The sequence below is a fragment of the Rhamphochromis longiceps genome, linkage group LG19 (genome assembly GCF_057381845.1).
Source record: "Rhamphochromis longiceps isolate RC_006_pf linkage group LG19, R_longiceps_female_GT1.1, whole genome shotgun sequence".
Taxonomy (NCBI): domain Eukaryota; kingdom Metazoa; phylum Chordata; class Actinopteri; order Cichliformes; family Cichlidae; genus Rhamphochromis; species Rhamphochromis longiceps.
Window position 1 is genome coordinate 9,095,867 of NC_140575.1, and position 16,156 is coordinate 9,112,022.

The 16,156-nt window shown below is 38.5% G+C and overlaps 1 protein-coding gene across 2 annotated transcripts in view; it reads left to right on the forward strand.

The window, feature by feature from the left end:
• The first annotated feature begins 4,933 nt into the window (after window positions 1-4,933).
• The window catches only part of slc4a11 (solute carrier family 4 member 11), a 72,974-nt gene continuing 61,751 nt past the window's right edge, over window positions 4,934-16,156 (forward strand). For both annotated transcript variants that reach the window (XM_085391930.1, XM_085391931.1), the window contains exon 1: window positions 4,934-5,092. In XM_085391930.1, the coding sequence (XP_085248056.1) occupies window positions 5,056-5,092 (37 nt within the window). In that variant the 5' untranslated portion in view covers window positions 4,934-5,055. The remainder of the gene's footprint in view (window positions 5,093-16,156) is intronic.

The window sequence follows — 16,156 nt, forward strand, 5'->3', positions numbered from 1 at the left end:
ACCCAAGTAAATACAAGACGCAGTTATCGAATGCTTTTCAATTATTAAGGGAAAAACGGCTATACAAACCTACCTGGCCTTATGCTAAAAAAAAAGGTAATCCCCCTTGTTGTTAAATCATGAATTAACTATGATTAGCTTTTTTCTTCTTTTTTTTTTTAAGCAGAGTTCACTAGCCACACAAAGGCCTGATTACTTCCAGACCCATTTAATCAAGAAATCACTCAAATTGAACCTGTGGAGAAAATTCATAGATAATAGGTAAAGGATTTCAAAAAGCAACACTTAATGCCATACTCCAAGAGCGCAACAACGAAAGATCCAGGATGTTACAAAAGACGCCACAACATCTAAAGTCCTGCAGGCCTCACTTGTCTTAGGTATGGTCAATGTTCATGATACAACAATAAGAAGGAGACTATGCATATTTGGTATCTTTGGGTGAGTTCCAGGGCAAAAATCAGTGCTGATTTTAACACAAATACAAAGGCTCGTCTCGCAGTTGCCAAAATAAACATCTTGATGATCCCCCAACACTTTTGGGAAAATATTCCCAGGATTGACCAGACAAAAGTTGAAATTTTGGAAGGTTTGAGTCCTGTTATGTCTGTCTTAAAACCAACCACATCATATCAGCAGTCAAATATAGTGGTAGTAGTGGGATAGTCTGGACTTACTCTGCTGGTTCAGCACCTGGACAACTTACTGTAATTGATACAACCATGAATTCTGCTCTCTACCACAAAATCCTGAAGGAGAATGTCCGGCCATCGGTTTGTACCATGAAGCACAAGCGCAAGCTGTGTTATGCAGCAGGACAATGATCCAAAACACACCAGCAAGTCCACATTTGATTGGCTCAAAATACAAAATGAATGTTTTGAAATGGTTTTGGAGCGGCCTTGTTAAAGTCCGGACTTAAATCATGTTGGGGTGATTTGGCATGACCACAAAAAGGCTGTTCATGCTGAAACCTTCCAAAGTGGCTAAAATAAAACAATTCTGCAAAGGAAAATGGGCCAAAATTCCTCCCTATTGATGTGAAAGACTCATTGCCAATCATCACAAATACTTTATTGCGGTTCATGCTGGCACATTGGGTCATGTAAGTTTGGATAGCTTTTTTCCCCTCCATTAATAAATGAAACCATTTAAAAATGGTATTTTGGATTTACTCAGGTTATCTTTGTCTGATATTAAAATTTGTTTCATTGGAAACATGCAAGTGTAACAAAATGGTAAAAAACTGATAAAGCAGGAATAAAGTCTTCATGGTGCTGTAAGTACCAAACACTACCAGCTTATTTTTATGTACTGTAGGCTTTCATTTATATACTCTTACTGATAACCAAAAAATAGGCATGTAAGGTAGCTGTGCACATTGATGTTTAAGTAGAATACACATGTCTTTACACCTGTGCTACACGGGTTTGGTGAGAACACGAATTATCCTCTGGGGAGAAAGGGCTCTGGCTCACAAAGTGATGCATTTGCCCTAACTGTGTGTAACAGTTCTTATGCAAAACAGACCCATTGGCCATACCACACATAGGGATGTTGTACTTGCAGACTTATGCAAATGAATGACCTTTCAAAGAACATTTACATCACGGTAAGAATTCTTATTTTTTATTATTATTATTCAGTAGTTTCTGTCAGATTAATAAAATTAAAATGAAGTTAAATGTTTTTTTCCTTGTACCTATTTTTTTCCTTATTAAAAATCCTAGTTTTAATAAGCATTGTTACATTTGTTACAATGATAAGTTCACAGGGATGAAAAGAGACTTTGAACAAGACTTTCAATTCAGTTCATTTGCTCATTAAATTATTTAAAAATGTTTCTTTTTCTGTTTCATGTTATGTGCATTCATTATGTTACCTGCCATACATTTGTATATAGTGAAAAAGCAATAGTGTAAGCTTAAAAATCAACACATGTGAGATTAGCACAACTAAACAGTTTACCTCAATTAGGGTGGATATGTGAACGATGACATCCAATGAAGTCAATCGTTTTTAACCTGCTGTATTCCATGTGACACCCCACATAGTAAGGAGGTCTGGCCCGGATCTGGTATCAAGTCGGCACTGCTGGCTGACTTCTGGCATGATAAGACATGTACCAGATATGGGCCAGGCCTGGCATAGGTGGCACTGTTTATGTGATGGCATGCCACATCTGGCTCGATTGTGGTTTGGTTCATGTGGCCCAGGTCCATAGAAAACAGGTCTGGCCCGGATCTGGCATCAAGCTGGCACTTCGGACTGACTCGTGTCATGGCAGAGTGTATGTCAACCAGATGTGCGCCATGTCTGGCAATGACGCCACTGTTTATGCAATGGTATGCCATATCTGGCCTGATTATGGTTTGGTGTATGAGGCCCAGGCCCACAGAAAACAGGTCTTCCCTGGATGTGGCATCAAGCTGGCACTTCGGACTGACTGGTGTCAAGGCAGGGTGTATGTCAACCAGATGTGTGCCAGGTCTGACAATGATGGTACTATTTATGTTCCTATTTTAGTTAGAAGACCTAAATGCCATGTTGTAATACTATAAAACTTTTGCATGTTCTGCCACATGTTGTTAATACATGGTTTGATTAAGGTAGGTTTAGCAGAGGTAATCCACACATGGGCCAGCACAGGACCACCAGTGCCTGCAACTGGCCTTGTGCTCGCCCATGTGTGGGCCACATCTAGCAAACCAGATCTGGGCCACCAAAGGGCCGTCATTCTTTGCAGTATGTAGGCCATGTGTAAGCACATTGTGTGGGCCAGATCCGGGCCATACCAATTTTGCTATGTGGGTCCATGTGATTATCGATAGCCCTTATTTGTTTCACTGTGACTTTAGCTTGAGTCCTATGAGCAAGAAGTTGTCCTGTCTCTTGGAGGCTGTACTTAACCGAGGCAGCAGCCTCATCGAAATCAATGTATGTTTAGTTTTTTTTGTTTGGTTGGGTTTTTTTGTAAGTCGTAGGATTTTATCTTGCAAGATCAGCTGTATGCAACTTGTGAGGACAATCTCATGAGTGAAAACAACTCATAAAAAGAAAGGAATGAGCTTGGTTGATTGCCTTTTAAATTGAACCCAAATGTGCAAGCACGTCTTCAGTTTGTGTTCTTTAAATAAAAAAACTTGATTAAATTTGCATATTTTTAGTTTTTGCATTATAGTATTTACAGCTGAACAGGGATCTGAAAGGTCACATACTCTTAGCAGGAGCTTGTTTTCTGGACAAAGATGACGGCTGCTGAATGAAGAGGTGTGAACACAAATCTGGTCCCAGGCTCTGTCTTTTTATCTAGCCACAAGCACCTAGTTTTTGTTCTTCAGTTGTTTTATCACAATTGCTTTCTTCTTCTGACTCCCAACATCGTCACATCTGTGCCATCATGTTTCTTTCATACCAAGGCAAAATTAATTGTGAGTCAAATGTGATCAGGGTAGCAACTGAGATTGTCAACTATAGAAGAAAATGCTAAAACACAGTGCAGCTACTTATTGAAAACATGCAAAGAGAGAGATGGGCATGACATGCATCCATTTCTTTCATAAAGCCCAACTATTAATGAAGTAAAAACTTTAAGGGATACAGTTTAAACAAATAAAGAGAATCATTTGCAAATCTGTATGGTGATTTTTTTTTTAATGTATTTTCATTATTTTTGTAACTACCTCAGTACATTTGCATGTGATCAGATATGTTAAAAATCGTAATATGCATTCAGCTTTGCAAGCTGATATTAGTAAATGAAAACACAAATAGAAGATATATAAATATGATGTCTGAATAGTATTTTGTTTCAAAACATGGAAAATATATACAAATTATTAGTTAGAACTCAGCTTGACCTTTAAAAGGCTGTCTTTACATATGTTGTTTGTTTGTTTTTGTTTTTGTTTTGTTTTTTTTAGTTGCGGCAGTCAGGTTCAGAATGACCAGGATACCTTTTCCTTACCTGGCTTTACTTACACTAGCATCAGCTAATGCGTTAAACACTATGTGACCAATCACAAAATAAAAAATATCAACAACAGAACAGAATATTTTACCAGATCATAAAACTATAATCTTATAAAAAAGACTGAGAGGTTAAAGACATGGTCTAAAAGTATTGGAAATGCAAATCATTTTGATTTATTTTTCATTTATTTGTACCTCTTTCCAGTAGCAGAGCACTTTATTTTCAGGTGTTTTAGTAAGAGAAGATCCTGTAATTACAGTTGTACTTAATTTATTATGAAAATAATATTTCGCATTTGGGGGGAAAAGTTAAATTGTATTGTTGTTGTTTCTATATGCTTTTAATTATGTCTTGGAAGAAAAACTGAAACTGGCAAAAAGCGGTTTTAGCATGTTGAAAGAGAGATTTATAAATGTGTGTTCTGCTGGGCAAATACAGTCATTCCCCATAGATACTAGTGTCTGTATAGCTATAGTTGATTTTAATATACTTTATTGTTAGTGAAAACTGAGGAAATCAAATATAGCAGCAAGCTTTAATACTGGCTTATCAAAATGATCACACAGCAAAAATGCATGATGGTTTTGTTGCATCACTGTTCCACTGTTGGTTTAATAACACCAGCCACTGTGAGTGAACATGCATACGTCAGTGTGAAGCAATATCTCACATTCATTATGAAACTAGTTTGGGAATTTTAAGCTCTGTGAAAGTGTAGGGACAAATGGCTGACAAGATGGCTTGTTGCGTGTTATTGTTAAGAGAACCGTGCTGAGGAGGTGTGTCCTGATGTTGGGTTTGCCTTGCAGCATGATGCCCTGCCATACGCCGCTGACTGGTGGGCCTGGTGTAAAGCAGTAAAGGAGAAGGCACTAGGACCCAGACAAGTGAGTGAGTAGGCAGGCAGAGTGGGGCTGAGTCACTGCATGTGTCTGAGAGGCAGTCAGAAACAGAGCAGAGCAAGGGAGCAGAGGTGATCTCACACTCATCAGCACAGGATAACACAACCATGATGGGTTGACTTGGGGGGAGGGGGGGCGGTTGGAGAGAGGAAGTGTGCATTCGCCACCACTTGCTCAGCTATGGAGACCAACAAAGTTCTTCATTTTGTGCCTTCGGGTAAGTGGATCAAAGCTCCGAAAGCTGCTTCTCAGCTGTGCACGACACATCGTTCACTGGGAGAACCTTGGGGTTCCCTACCTAGTGAAACCTGAGAACCCCTTGTGCAAAACATGTGCAGCCCACTTCCACCTCTGCTCTGAGGGATGGCAGATGTTTTTGTGCATGTGCTCTACTGTACATACTTGTTTTCGTGTTTGCCCTTTCTGTGTACTTAGGAATGTGGCAATGTTCCACTTGTGACAGAAATCTAATTTTTTATTTTCTTCTGAGGGGAGGAGGGGTTTTGGAAGACAGATCGCAGATGTTGTTTTTTTTTTTTTTGTTTTTTTGCCTTTTTGTATTGGTATGCATTTGTGGGGGGTTTTCTGTCTTGTACTTGTTTATGTCTGGTATGCGGCACAAGAGGTTCCTGTGTCGTATATTATCAGTTAAGGAACTGAACCTTGAGAAACAATCGCATTGCAAACCCACCCATAGAAAGCCAGTGTACCTGTCGAGCATGTACAGAAGGCATGCAGAGGAAACCTGGGATCACAATGCACTTTCTCAGTGTTGCACTGGTGCGGCTCATGAATGTAAGACTGTGTGCATTTGCATTCATGTGTGCGTGTGTGCATGGATCCATGTGTAGTGCCTGCATGTGTTTTTCTTTCTCTTTTTTGCCTCTTGAAACGTGTGTTTATGTGTGTGAGATAAAGAATGACAGATTAGTGTTGGTGACAGCCACAGGAGAGCAGCGAGTTCTCTCCTCACTGAAAGTCCTCTGAGAGTCCATAGCCCATTTGGAGGTGTGATGCGGCTGCCGCTTCACTTTCATTTTGTCTGGGAAGACGGAGCAGGATGCTGTGTGTGTGTGTGTGTGTGTGTGTGTGTGTGTGTGTGTGTTAGAGAGAGAGAGAATAGGATGTTTTGAGGATAATACAAGTGTGGGAATCTGTGTGTTAGCGTGTATATCAGTGTGTTTTTGTTTGTAGTCTACAGTATTTTGTAAGAATGCATTTATATAGCTGTGTTGTTTTTGTTTGTTTTTTGTTTTTTTTTGGGGGGGGGGGGGGCGTGCTCATTTTTGTGTTTTTTCACAGTTCAGATGTGTTTTGTGTCTACATATGTGTTTGTGCGTACACGAGTGAACATGCTTTTTGCACACTAACTACATCCCTGAGTATGTGCTGGGGTGTGATGGACACTGCTGTGGCTTGTCCTCTAAAAAATAATTTGCATTAGCTGATTACAGGCAGAGAGGGCAGATTTGATTCTTACAGCAGAACAATTTGGTGGTGTGAACATAAAGGTATTCAAAAGATTTCTTACTAGGGAGAGGGAGAGGTTTTTAAAAATTGCGGGTATTAATAGGAGAAAGTCTGCTATAGTAATGGCTTATCGGAAATTACTTTTGTGTTTGTGTGTTGTGTAATGTAACCTTGGCTTTAACAGCAGATTTTAATAAAACAAAACCTCTCTAAACATAACTGTACATTTATAAAAAATTTGGTAGCATTATTGATCTCTGTCAGGAATCAAAAATGCTGTCAAAAAGGTACATGTTCAGAAATCTGACAGCAGATATTTAGCTCCACTGGTGACTCGACAATTACCTTTCCAGAGGATTTTTCTTTCTTGCTTTCAACACTCACTTTACTGCCCTCTGTATTTTTGAATAAAGCAGAGCAAGCTGTTCCATGCAGCAAAACTCAGCATACTTAACAGGAACATGGAGTCCAAAATAATGTTCGTCTGAAGCTGACTGCAGACCTTTATATTGCTTTTGTCTTATGTGAGCATTAACAAAGCTCTATTGCTGCGTAGTTTGGGGTAAGCACCCAAATTGTGTCATTATCAGTGGCAAACTGCTGACAGTTGAAAGAAAAAAAACAAAAAAAAAAACGGTTATATAAAAGAGTTCAGAAATTAATTTTTACTTTATGGAGTAGTAAATTACCACAGAACGTCCAAATCTAATTGCACAGTGTGGAGATATTGCAGTGGGTTTCAATACTGAGGCATAGTTTAACCTCACTGGTTTTTGTTCCCTGTTCATCACACGCTAGCAAATTCCTGCAGCTTGTAGGAGTGCAGTCTAACAGCATGCAGAATGGTGCAATGATGACGGATATGATGGTGATATAAATTGAAATGTATTATAGTTGTTTTTTTTTTTTTAAATTTGTGCAGGAATACTTTGATTTAAACAAAAAGTATTTTTATTAAAAGGTATTCTGTAGACTTTTTTCAGTTAATAATTTGGTCCATGACCAATACAGTGGTTGAGACAACCCAACATGCTACTCTTCAAGCAAAAGCAATACGCATGCAGTATGCAAGTTCCATTCAAAATCATCCTCTTTGTTTCTTATGTGACTTTTGGAATACGAAATAAATGTTTTTATTAGTAAATTACAAGCATCATTTCAGCCAGCGCAAGCTTAAAATATGTTGGCGTAATTTAGAACAGAAGCTCAGCATATTTGCATTAGGATAAATTAAGTACATCATTAATATGTGACTTGTTATGAATGAATAAAAACATTGCAGTTGATTTGCAAAACAAATTATTAAGACCTGTAAGTCCAGCCTTCACAGGGAAATGCTCATGTCTGCTGTGTTTTTAAACAGTTCATTTTAACACAAATAACCGTGACTTAAAACTCAACCTCGAGTCATGCTGGTAGCGTGTCGATCTTCAGGTGGGACAGAGTCAGATAATCAGTGTTGCATCCGTGACCTGCAGTGCCAGAAGATATCAGCATGGAGGACACACAGTGGATGTGTGAATTAGTAGTTCGACCATGTGGAAGTGGAGGTGTGTGGGGAAGAAGATGGATGACGTGTTCCTGTGTGCATGCGTGCGTGTTTGTGCTGTAGATGTGACAGTGATCTCTGATCAGTATTCACCGCTGGCAACAGATCTCAGAAGCTCCAGCCTCTGAGCACAGCCATCTGGGCAGAGGAGAAACACACATTGACACACACATACAAATTATTATACAGTACCACACATACAAATACTAATACGCACAAGCACTGAAATGTCACAAAAACACGTCCTTGCAAGACACGACAAGACAGCCACACATGCAGCACTGTCACACATAGGCATCGTTTGAAAATTCACGCACGCTCTGTGTATTTGCACACACTAAAGTACACTCACATACCAGTTATGTCAGATAATGTTCACGCACTCCACATAATTATATACACAATTCATCTTATCTACATGCATCTACATACATTTGTTAGTTTACACACACACACACACACACACACACACACACACACACACACACACACACACACACACACACACGTATATGCACTCCTTTTACATGCATGTTAAATTCCATAAAATATGCAGGCACGTTTGCAGAATTGTACAATGGGTAGGTGTGCATTTTTGGGGGAAGAAGATGATATTTTTTTATTTATACTAAAATATATACATCACTGTTGGTCAGCTGTCTTCAGGTGTTGTATTCTAATATCGATTGTCATTTCTTAATCTTTGTCCTTGACAAATTACCTTACAATCTTTGTAATTTCAAAGACTAATAAAAGCTAAATATTAAAAACAAAAATCAAAATGAAATGGAAATAATATATAACTGGAAAATAGAAAGCTAAAAAAAAACTCTGTTTGCCATTAAAAGTAGTATTAAGAAAGCTAAGAGAACTTAACTGCTGACATTTACTATACTTAGATTGAGATTAGAAAATGCTATAATGGATATTTTTGCAGTTGGGAAACAATCAGGGAAAAATGAATGACTTTAAAATCCGTATTGCAGATTTTATATTTTCTTGCAATTTTAATCTGTGTGGCTTTTGTGAGATTTTTATTTTTTTTATTCTTTATTTTTTAACAAAACTTGCTATTTTCAGGCCAACATTACAAAATGAGATGTGGTACCAGGTGTGGCCTAGCACCTTACTGCGTTTTCAAATTAATCAGGTGCACCTCACACCTCTTGGCCATTACATTTTCTACAGCATAATGGGTATTAAATTAAATACTAAATACCCATTTAAACTAGATCTTGTGGTTTAAAAAAGGCAAAAAAGAAAGAAACAAAAAAGAATTTAGTGGTATCCACCAACAAGACCAATGGTCTAGCTTGCAATAATTTTTTAACAGTGAGGCAACACTGATGATGTAATTTTACCTTGACTTGCCTTTGTGGAAGTGTTTAACAGCAACCGACCAAATTCTTCTTTTGTTGTTGTTTTTTCTTTTCTTTTAATTAATTTTGCTATACTATATGTTAGAGCTGCACGATTAATCGTTAGAAAATCGCGATCTCGATTCATACTTATGTGCGATCTCATTTCCAAATGACAACGATTTAAAAAAAAAAAAAAAAAAAAAAAAAGACAACGACGATTGTACCGCATTTTGATCCGGGACGTACTCTGCATGAAAACAAGCGCTCACTCTTCCTGCTCAACAAATGACAAGGGCGGAGCTTTATACCACGTGATACAGAAGCTGTGCCGTGTGATGCTAACATTAGCAGGGAAAAAACAACGGAGAGCACGTCAGGGATGACGAGAAAGTGACAGGAGAAAATCCGTCCCGGTCAACCACCCAAACATCAATAACGGGAACCTTATACAGCGCTTCCCTATACCCGTCGAACTCCCGCAGGCACAAAGAAATTACGGAGGCTATCACTTATGACCTGACCAAAGATATGGCTCCCATCAACACTGTGCAAAACGATGGATTTAGGAAAATGATCAACACCCTAGACAAACGCTACACAGTGCCGTCCCGCAACTATTTTTCTATTGTTGCACTACCTGCTCTATACACGCAGTGTCGAGCAACGGTGGAGACGGAATTTCAAGCAGTACAACATTTAGCGGCGACAACAAAACGTGAGACATTTGTTGTTTTTAATGTTTATTTATTGTTTTTATGTTCAGTCTCAACTGTTACGAAGTTGATGTGCAGTTAATAAGCGCAATAAATATTTATACTGGAAAAGAAAATCGTGAGAGAATCGTGATCTCAATTCTAAGCCAAAAAATCGTAATTCTCATTTTATGCAAAATCGTGCAGCCCTACTGTATGTTGCAAAACCCTCTGACAGCCTTCTTTGAATTTTGTCCTTTAAGGTCAGGACTAAGCTAAGTTATAGGACGTATATTTTCAAATGTGGACTTAAGGTCTAAGGAGCAGAACACATTGATACTTTAACACAAGCTCTGTTGCATTCCTTTTAACATCTAAATTAAATTACTCACTTTAGTGATGTCGTTAGCCAAACATCAGTTCACTAAATTGGATTACGAGACCTGAAAAGGATAAATAAAACACTCAAGTACTCGTGTATATCTTAAAAGCGTCGAGCCAAACAGTAGTGAATAAAGCAACCTTACTATGCTTGTTAACAAAATCTAGTCTATTAGTCCAGCCCTCACCTCCACAAATCAAAATATAAGCAGTCAGATATGATAAGATATGATCATTTACTATAATTTTTCAAATATATATAAATAAATATATCACATATAAAGAATCTGAGTCAAATTGAGATTTTTGACTGATACTTTGAAGCTTTGAATTTCGTTATGTTTTTTTTAATAGTAGGCACAACATGCTACATGAACTAAATCTAGTCTGCTAGCTTGTAAATTCCACATTAGGGAGGACCTTAATGTGGTATTTACAAGCTATTTAGGCAGCTGTGTCTATTAGCTTCATTAGCACTGTACAAAAAAAGCCCTGTAGTCCCAACATGGTATTTTTCATGTTACGATTGCAGATCTTTTAATTTCACGTCCTCACTGCTTTATAGCAGCCCAGATGTGGAGGTATGAAAAAGATCTCTAAAGAGTTTTTTCAATGTTCAGATAAAAATGGGTGTAAATACTAGTGTGCTGCATATCAAGTGAAGCTGAATCTACTTATACCATTTGGAGATATTTTTAACCCTGATTATAAAGGCGGGAAGTCTCGCAGGCGTTGGCAATTATGGGGAAGTCTCATTTTATTCTCAAAAATGGATGTAAAGCCCTTGTTTCTCTACTCAAGTATTCTTTGTTTTTAGTAGCAGATTGTATGTTTGGATTCATGATGATGTATAAGTGGCTTTCAGAGAGTGAAAGTCAAAGATGATATTAACAGCTCTTTAGTGCAGATTTGATCCACTTTTAACACAGAGGGCATGACTTAATCTCATTCAAAACACAATAGATGCTTTTAACTCGGAGCCAGTTGTCAGCTGCCATCATCTCCCACATATTTGTATAGAGCCGTTTCTTTTTTTTTTAAATTTCGAAAATAGAAAAAACAGAACTGGCAGTCTCCTCCCATCTTTGGTGTTGGTGCTGACAGTCTTCAGACTGTACACACATACACGGAAAACAGAGGATTAGTCCACATGTCATAACACAGACAATCTAGCAGTTTTCAGACTAACAGATAATCGATATCCAGGCCAAGACCTCTTGTCCCAAGTGCTGGTCTTTGTTTAGAGTCGGGCAAGAATGCAGATACACGCTAGCAAAATGCAACAACATTCTGGCCAAAGCTTTTTTCATTTTTCATTTCCCTGCATGTAGTCAAACATGATTAGTTAACACTACTCATACTGTTACAACTAATAATAGTATGAGTAATAACAGTATGACTTCGGGAACAAACCCTTCTGGTACCGCTGCCTGCACATTCTGCATATGCAGAGATATTTTCAGGTTATAAACACAGGAAGCAGTACTGAGCACGGCCGAGGCATTTATTTCAGTTCCCATTTATTATCACTTTTGTATATTCAACCAAGACGGCACAGGCTCCGCAGCACAGAACAGCTTGTACTGTGCAGGGTATTTTCTCCTTTGCAGTGAATTTAATTTAAAACCAGCAAACAAAACTGAATCAACTTGTAGAAATGCTGCTATACTGCACCTCCCCTCCTCTTGATATGTACACCCCTTCTCCAACAAAGACATCTTGGAATAATTACTAAAGATACCCATGTTGATGAATTCCTGAACATTGATTGTAAACCTTCCCTTTTGATGTGAGTGAGCAAAAACATCAGCATGCTAAAAAGTAGCATTATATACGCAAAGCTGTATTGTAGGCTTGCATGGAAGCTAGATTGAATGTTTATTTTCACTGTATTATAATTTGAATGATACCCATACATGTGCACACACACAAGCGCATGTCCTGTCATGTATGACCCACACAGCTGAGACAGGATGTATAGAGAACTGCAGAAATAGGTTGCGTCACGATGAGTACTGCAGATAGTTTCCTCCTTCCTGTTCATGCTGAGGTTAGTTGTGCCATGCTGCTGTTTGCATACAGCTGTTAAATGCAGAGATTACACTTGGAATTCTTTTGCACACTTCCTTCACCCTGTGTCTAATGTCCTTTTTGTCCTTGCCGCATGCAACCGTATAAGTCATAAAGGCCGGGTGCTGCAGCACCAAAATTGCGTCGTTATTTTTGCACATATAGTATCTAGAAAGCTGGATCTGCCTAAACTGTAAGTAAACTTGGACAGTTACTTAATGGCAAGCACCTGTTCAGAGACGTATAGAAGCATAACAAGTAAATGAGAGGAGCAAAAGGTCTCACAGCATTGCAATGAAGAAAGCTAAAGAAATAAAACGTACAGAGGACTACACAAACCCAATCTACAGTGAGTGTCAGATGGAGGATTAAACGAGATGGCTAGAAGTGAGTAATGGCATAAAAAATATTGAGGAGAACAATGCAGATCCAAGGTTGCATAATTTAAATTCTGTCAATGTGTTGCAGGATGCAATTGAGCTAAGCAAAGAGACAGCTAGTGAGCAGAGCAGGGCAGGCCACTGACACTGCTCAGGTTAGTGGTTTGATTCTCACCGGGGGGGTGAACGGACAGCTTTAAAGGCTTATTTAATTAAAACAGCCATTCAATTTTACACTTTACCCACTAAAATGCTAAGTGTATGTTAATTGTAGGTAAAAAATCCTAAATATAATAATATTTCACACAATACTGTGTAAACATGAAGAGACTTGATGCAAGTAAACTGAAAGCATGTTGCATATATAATGTAATGGACTTTTTTTCTCTTTTGCTGCTTCACGTTGATTAAGTCTGAAACTGTCAGAGTAGTTCCGTGGGGGAACACCACAAATGAAAGGCAATGAGATATGCTGTCGGATAGTGGGCAGGCTTGAGCAGCCTACATGGCTGTGTGGAGAACAGCAGACTTGAAAGGGAGATGGTGGCCTGGCTTTAATCGAGCCAGAGGAAGAAGGGAATGTGCAAGCAATTAGCAGGAATCCCCGAGCACTGGCCTTTTTTTTTTTTTTCTTTTTTTTTTTTTTTTTCTCATTCCCCCCTTCTATGAAAATCGAGGCAGCCAATTTCTGTAGCGAGTGGTTGGCTGGTGTGTGTGTGTGTGTTTGTTTATATATTGGAATTACATCCTCAGTCACTAACTTACTCATTCACTGCCTGGCTTTCTATAAACACACACAGGGTGTCTGTGCTTCAGCACCTGAGCTTAATCCTATACCAGGAAATCAGGTGAAAATGCAGAGAAGAAAGAAAAGGAAGAGAGAAAGATGTGAAAATGGAAAATGAGATGTAGCAACAAATGGTGGATGGACAGAAAGAGGAAACGAGGTGAAATAATGATGAAATGGTGGAGAGGTTTAGACTGTAGATTCTTCCTGTGCCTAACCTCAGTCACGATGTCTTGTTCTGCCACGCCGCAGAGTACGTGAACCCACACCAGCCAGCTCACTGTAACCATCAATCCCTCTCTGGTGAAAAGACCAGAGGATTACTACACAGCTTTTCGGTCCACAGACCTTACACCAAGAGTTAAATATTCAATTCGTGTGTGTGTGTGTGTGTGTGTGTGTGTGTGTGTGTGTGTGTGTGTATATAAACTCAATTACTACTACTAATTATTCAAAATAAATTTAATTGAGTTTTCATTTGCAAAATTGTATTTTGTTGTTGCTAGCTTCGTCAGGTTATTTTCTTTATTTCTAAACACAGGAAATGTTTCTTGAACATTTTGTTTTGCTGCAAATCAGCCTGAAGTAACTCTGCTTTCAACATATTCTTTTGCTAAATTTACATGTGAACAAATGGTACTCAAGGCGAGTCACTTATACACACACATACACAAAATGAAAACACCTGTAGATTCCCCAAAGCAAAAAGACAATTTATAGATGTTAATTTATTAATGTGAAAAGGTGCTGAAACAGATACATATAAAGACACACACACACATCAAGAGCATATGGCTGAGTGCACCCACGCACACTGCTGTCCAGCATCAACACAGCCACAGTCCACCTGCTTGCCAGACAACTTGGCCGTAGCGAGCCTCGCAGTCAAGGGTCTGTTGTGACATCATCAACGTCAGACAAGAGCCTGAGGACACAGCTGTCTGCAGCTATTTAGAAAAGTATAACTTGATGTGAAGAAATCTGGATCTAAAGCTGCAAGAAGATACAGAAAGAAGTCTTCAAACTTAAATGTGATAGTTGTGATTTTTTTTTTTTTTTTCTCGATCACTTGTCAGTGTAGCAACTGAAATGCCTTTGAATCTATTTATTTATTTATTTATTTATTTAGAGCAGCATGACTTGGTGAAACACAACAGAGAGAGCTTGATGGAAACATGAAGACCATTATATCCTTCAGTTTGAATAACGAGATTTCTACCAATCTCTTTCAAGGAAACCAAAAGAAAAAATAGATTTTTTTTCTTCTGATGTAACTCATTGTATTTCAAGGTCCATTGGACAAAAACATCAAATAATGTGATTTATCCAGGATACCACCTGGACAGCTGTGCAGTAGAAGCTTGCTGAATCAGTACTGGTAAACACGTAATTATGAAATCTCCTCCATAATATATATGTGGTGACATTCAGTCTAAAGATTGACTTAGATCCTTACATTTTTTTTGTGTTGTATTACTGGTAATACATTTAATATAACACAGAAAACCTTAAACTGTAGAAGCTCCAACTATTTATCCCCCACCGGGATAAATATTCAGATTTTGAAAATTCATTGAAAATTGCAACCTTACATATACAGTAAATGCGTTCCCTCTGGAAAGATTTTATTGACTCGGTTTGTGGCTCCTGCGTGGGAAAACTGCATGAAGGCTTTTGTTGACGAGTGAAGCTGACAGCTGAGTGGAATATTGCACTCACAGTGTGAGTGTGTGAATCTGGTGAGAGACCAGAGAGGACCTGTCCTGATGGAGCTGGGATTGAACTTGACTGTGACCTTGTAAAGTTGCGATGAGTTTAATTATCAAGCCAAATCATGTTTCTTCACATATTACGTCACACAAATGACATTTGGTTTGAATCTTCTCTATGCCTTGTAGTTGTCTTAAATGGCTCTGTGTTTACTGCAGCCGCTTATACTCCTTGTAGAATGCTGCGGTGGCTTCTCGCATTTCTAATATAGCCACTGAAACTGCAGTTTGCTGTCAAAGACCACCATTTGAAATAGAATGATGGTGTTTGAATGAGCACACTAGTGCTGTACTCTTAGGCTCTGCCATATGCAAAGTTGACTGACTGCTTTCAGCCCTTTGTTTCAATGGGGTCATCTATAGTCTATATAAGAAACATATGGGAGTTGTAGAAGAGTAGATTGAGAAAGTTCATAAGTGAAATTTCAAAGAATGTCATGAAACTGTTCCCTGTGTTACTAAAATAAAAGTCTCATATTGAAAATGAACTTCACCTTAATGAAATAAAGAGATGCATCAAAGTTTATGCTTCCAGTATGGTTTAAAAATACAAAATGCATCATTGTGCTTTCTTACCTGCATGCCACCACTTCTCTTGGAAAGCAAAATGCCAGCATATACAGGAAATTATCATTTACAATGTGTGTGTGTAAAAAGTCTGCTGGCTTAAGTTTTATTTAATTTGTTGCAAAATTTAAAAACAGAGAGGCTAAATGTTGGCATGTTGTTTAAAATGTGTATATGATCAAGCTTGTTTGCCCGGAGCAGAGCGTCGGGAGGAATTCCCTCTCTGCCTGGGCTCTCTCAGCGACCACAGATCCA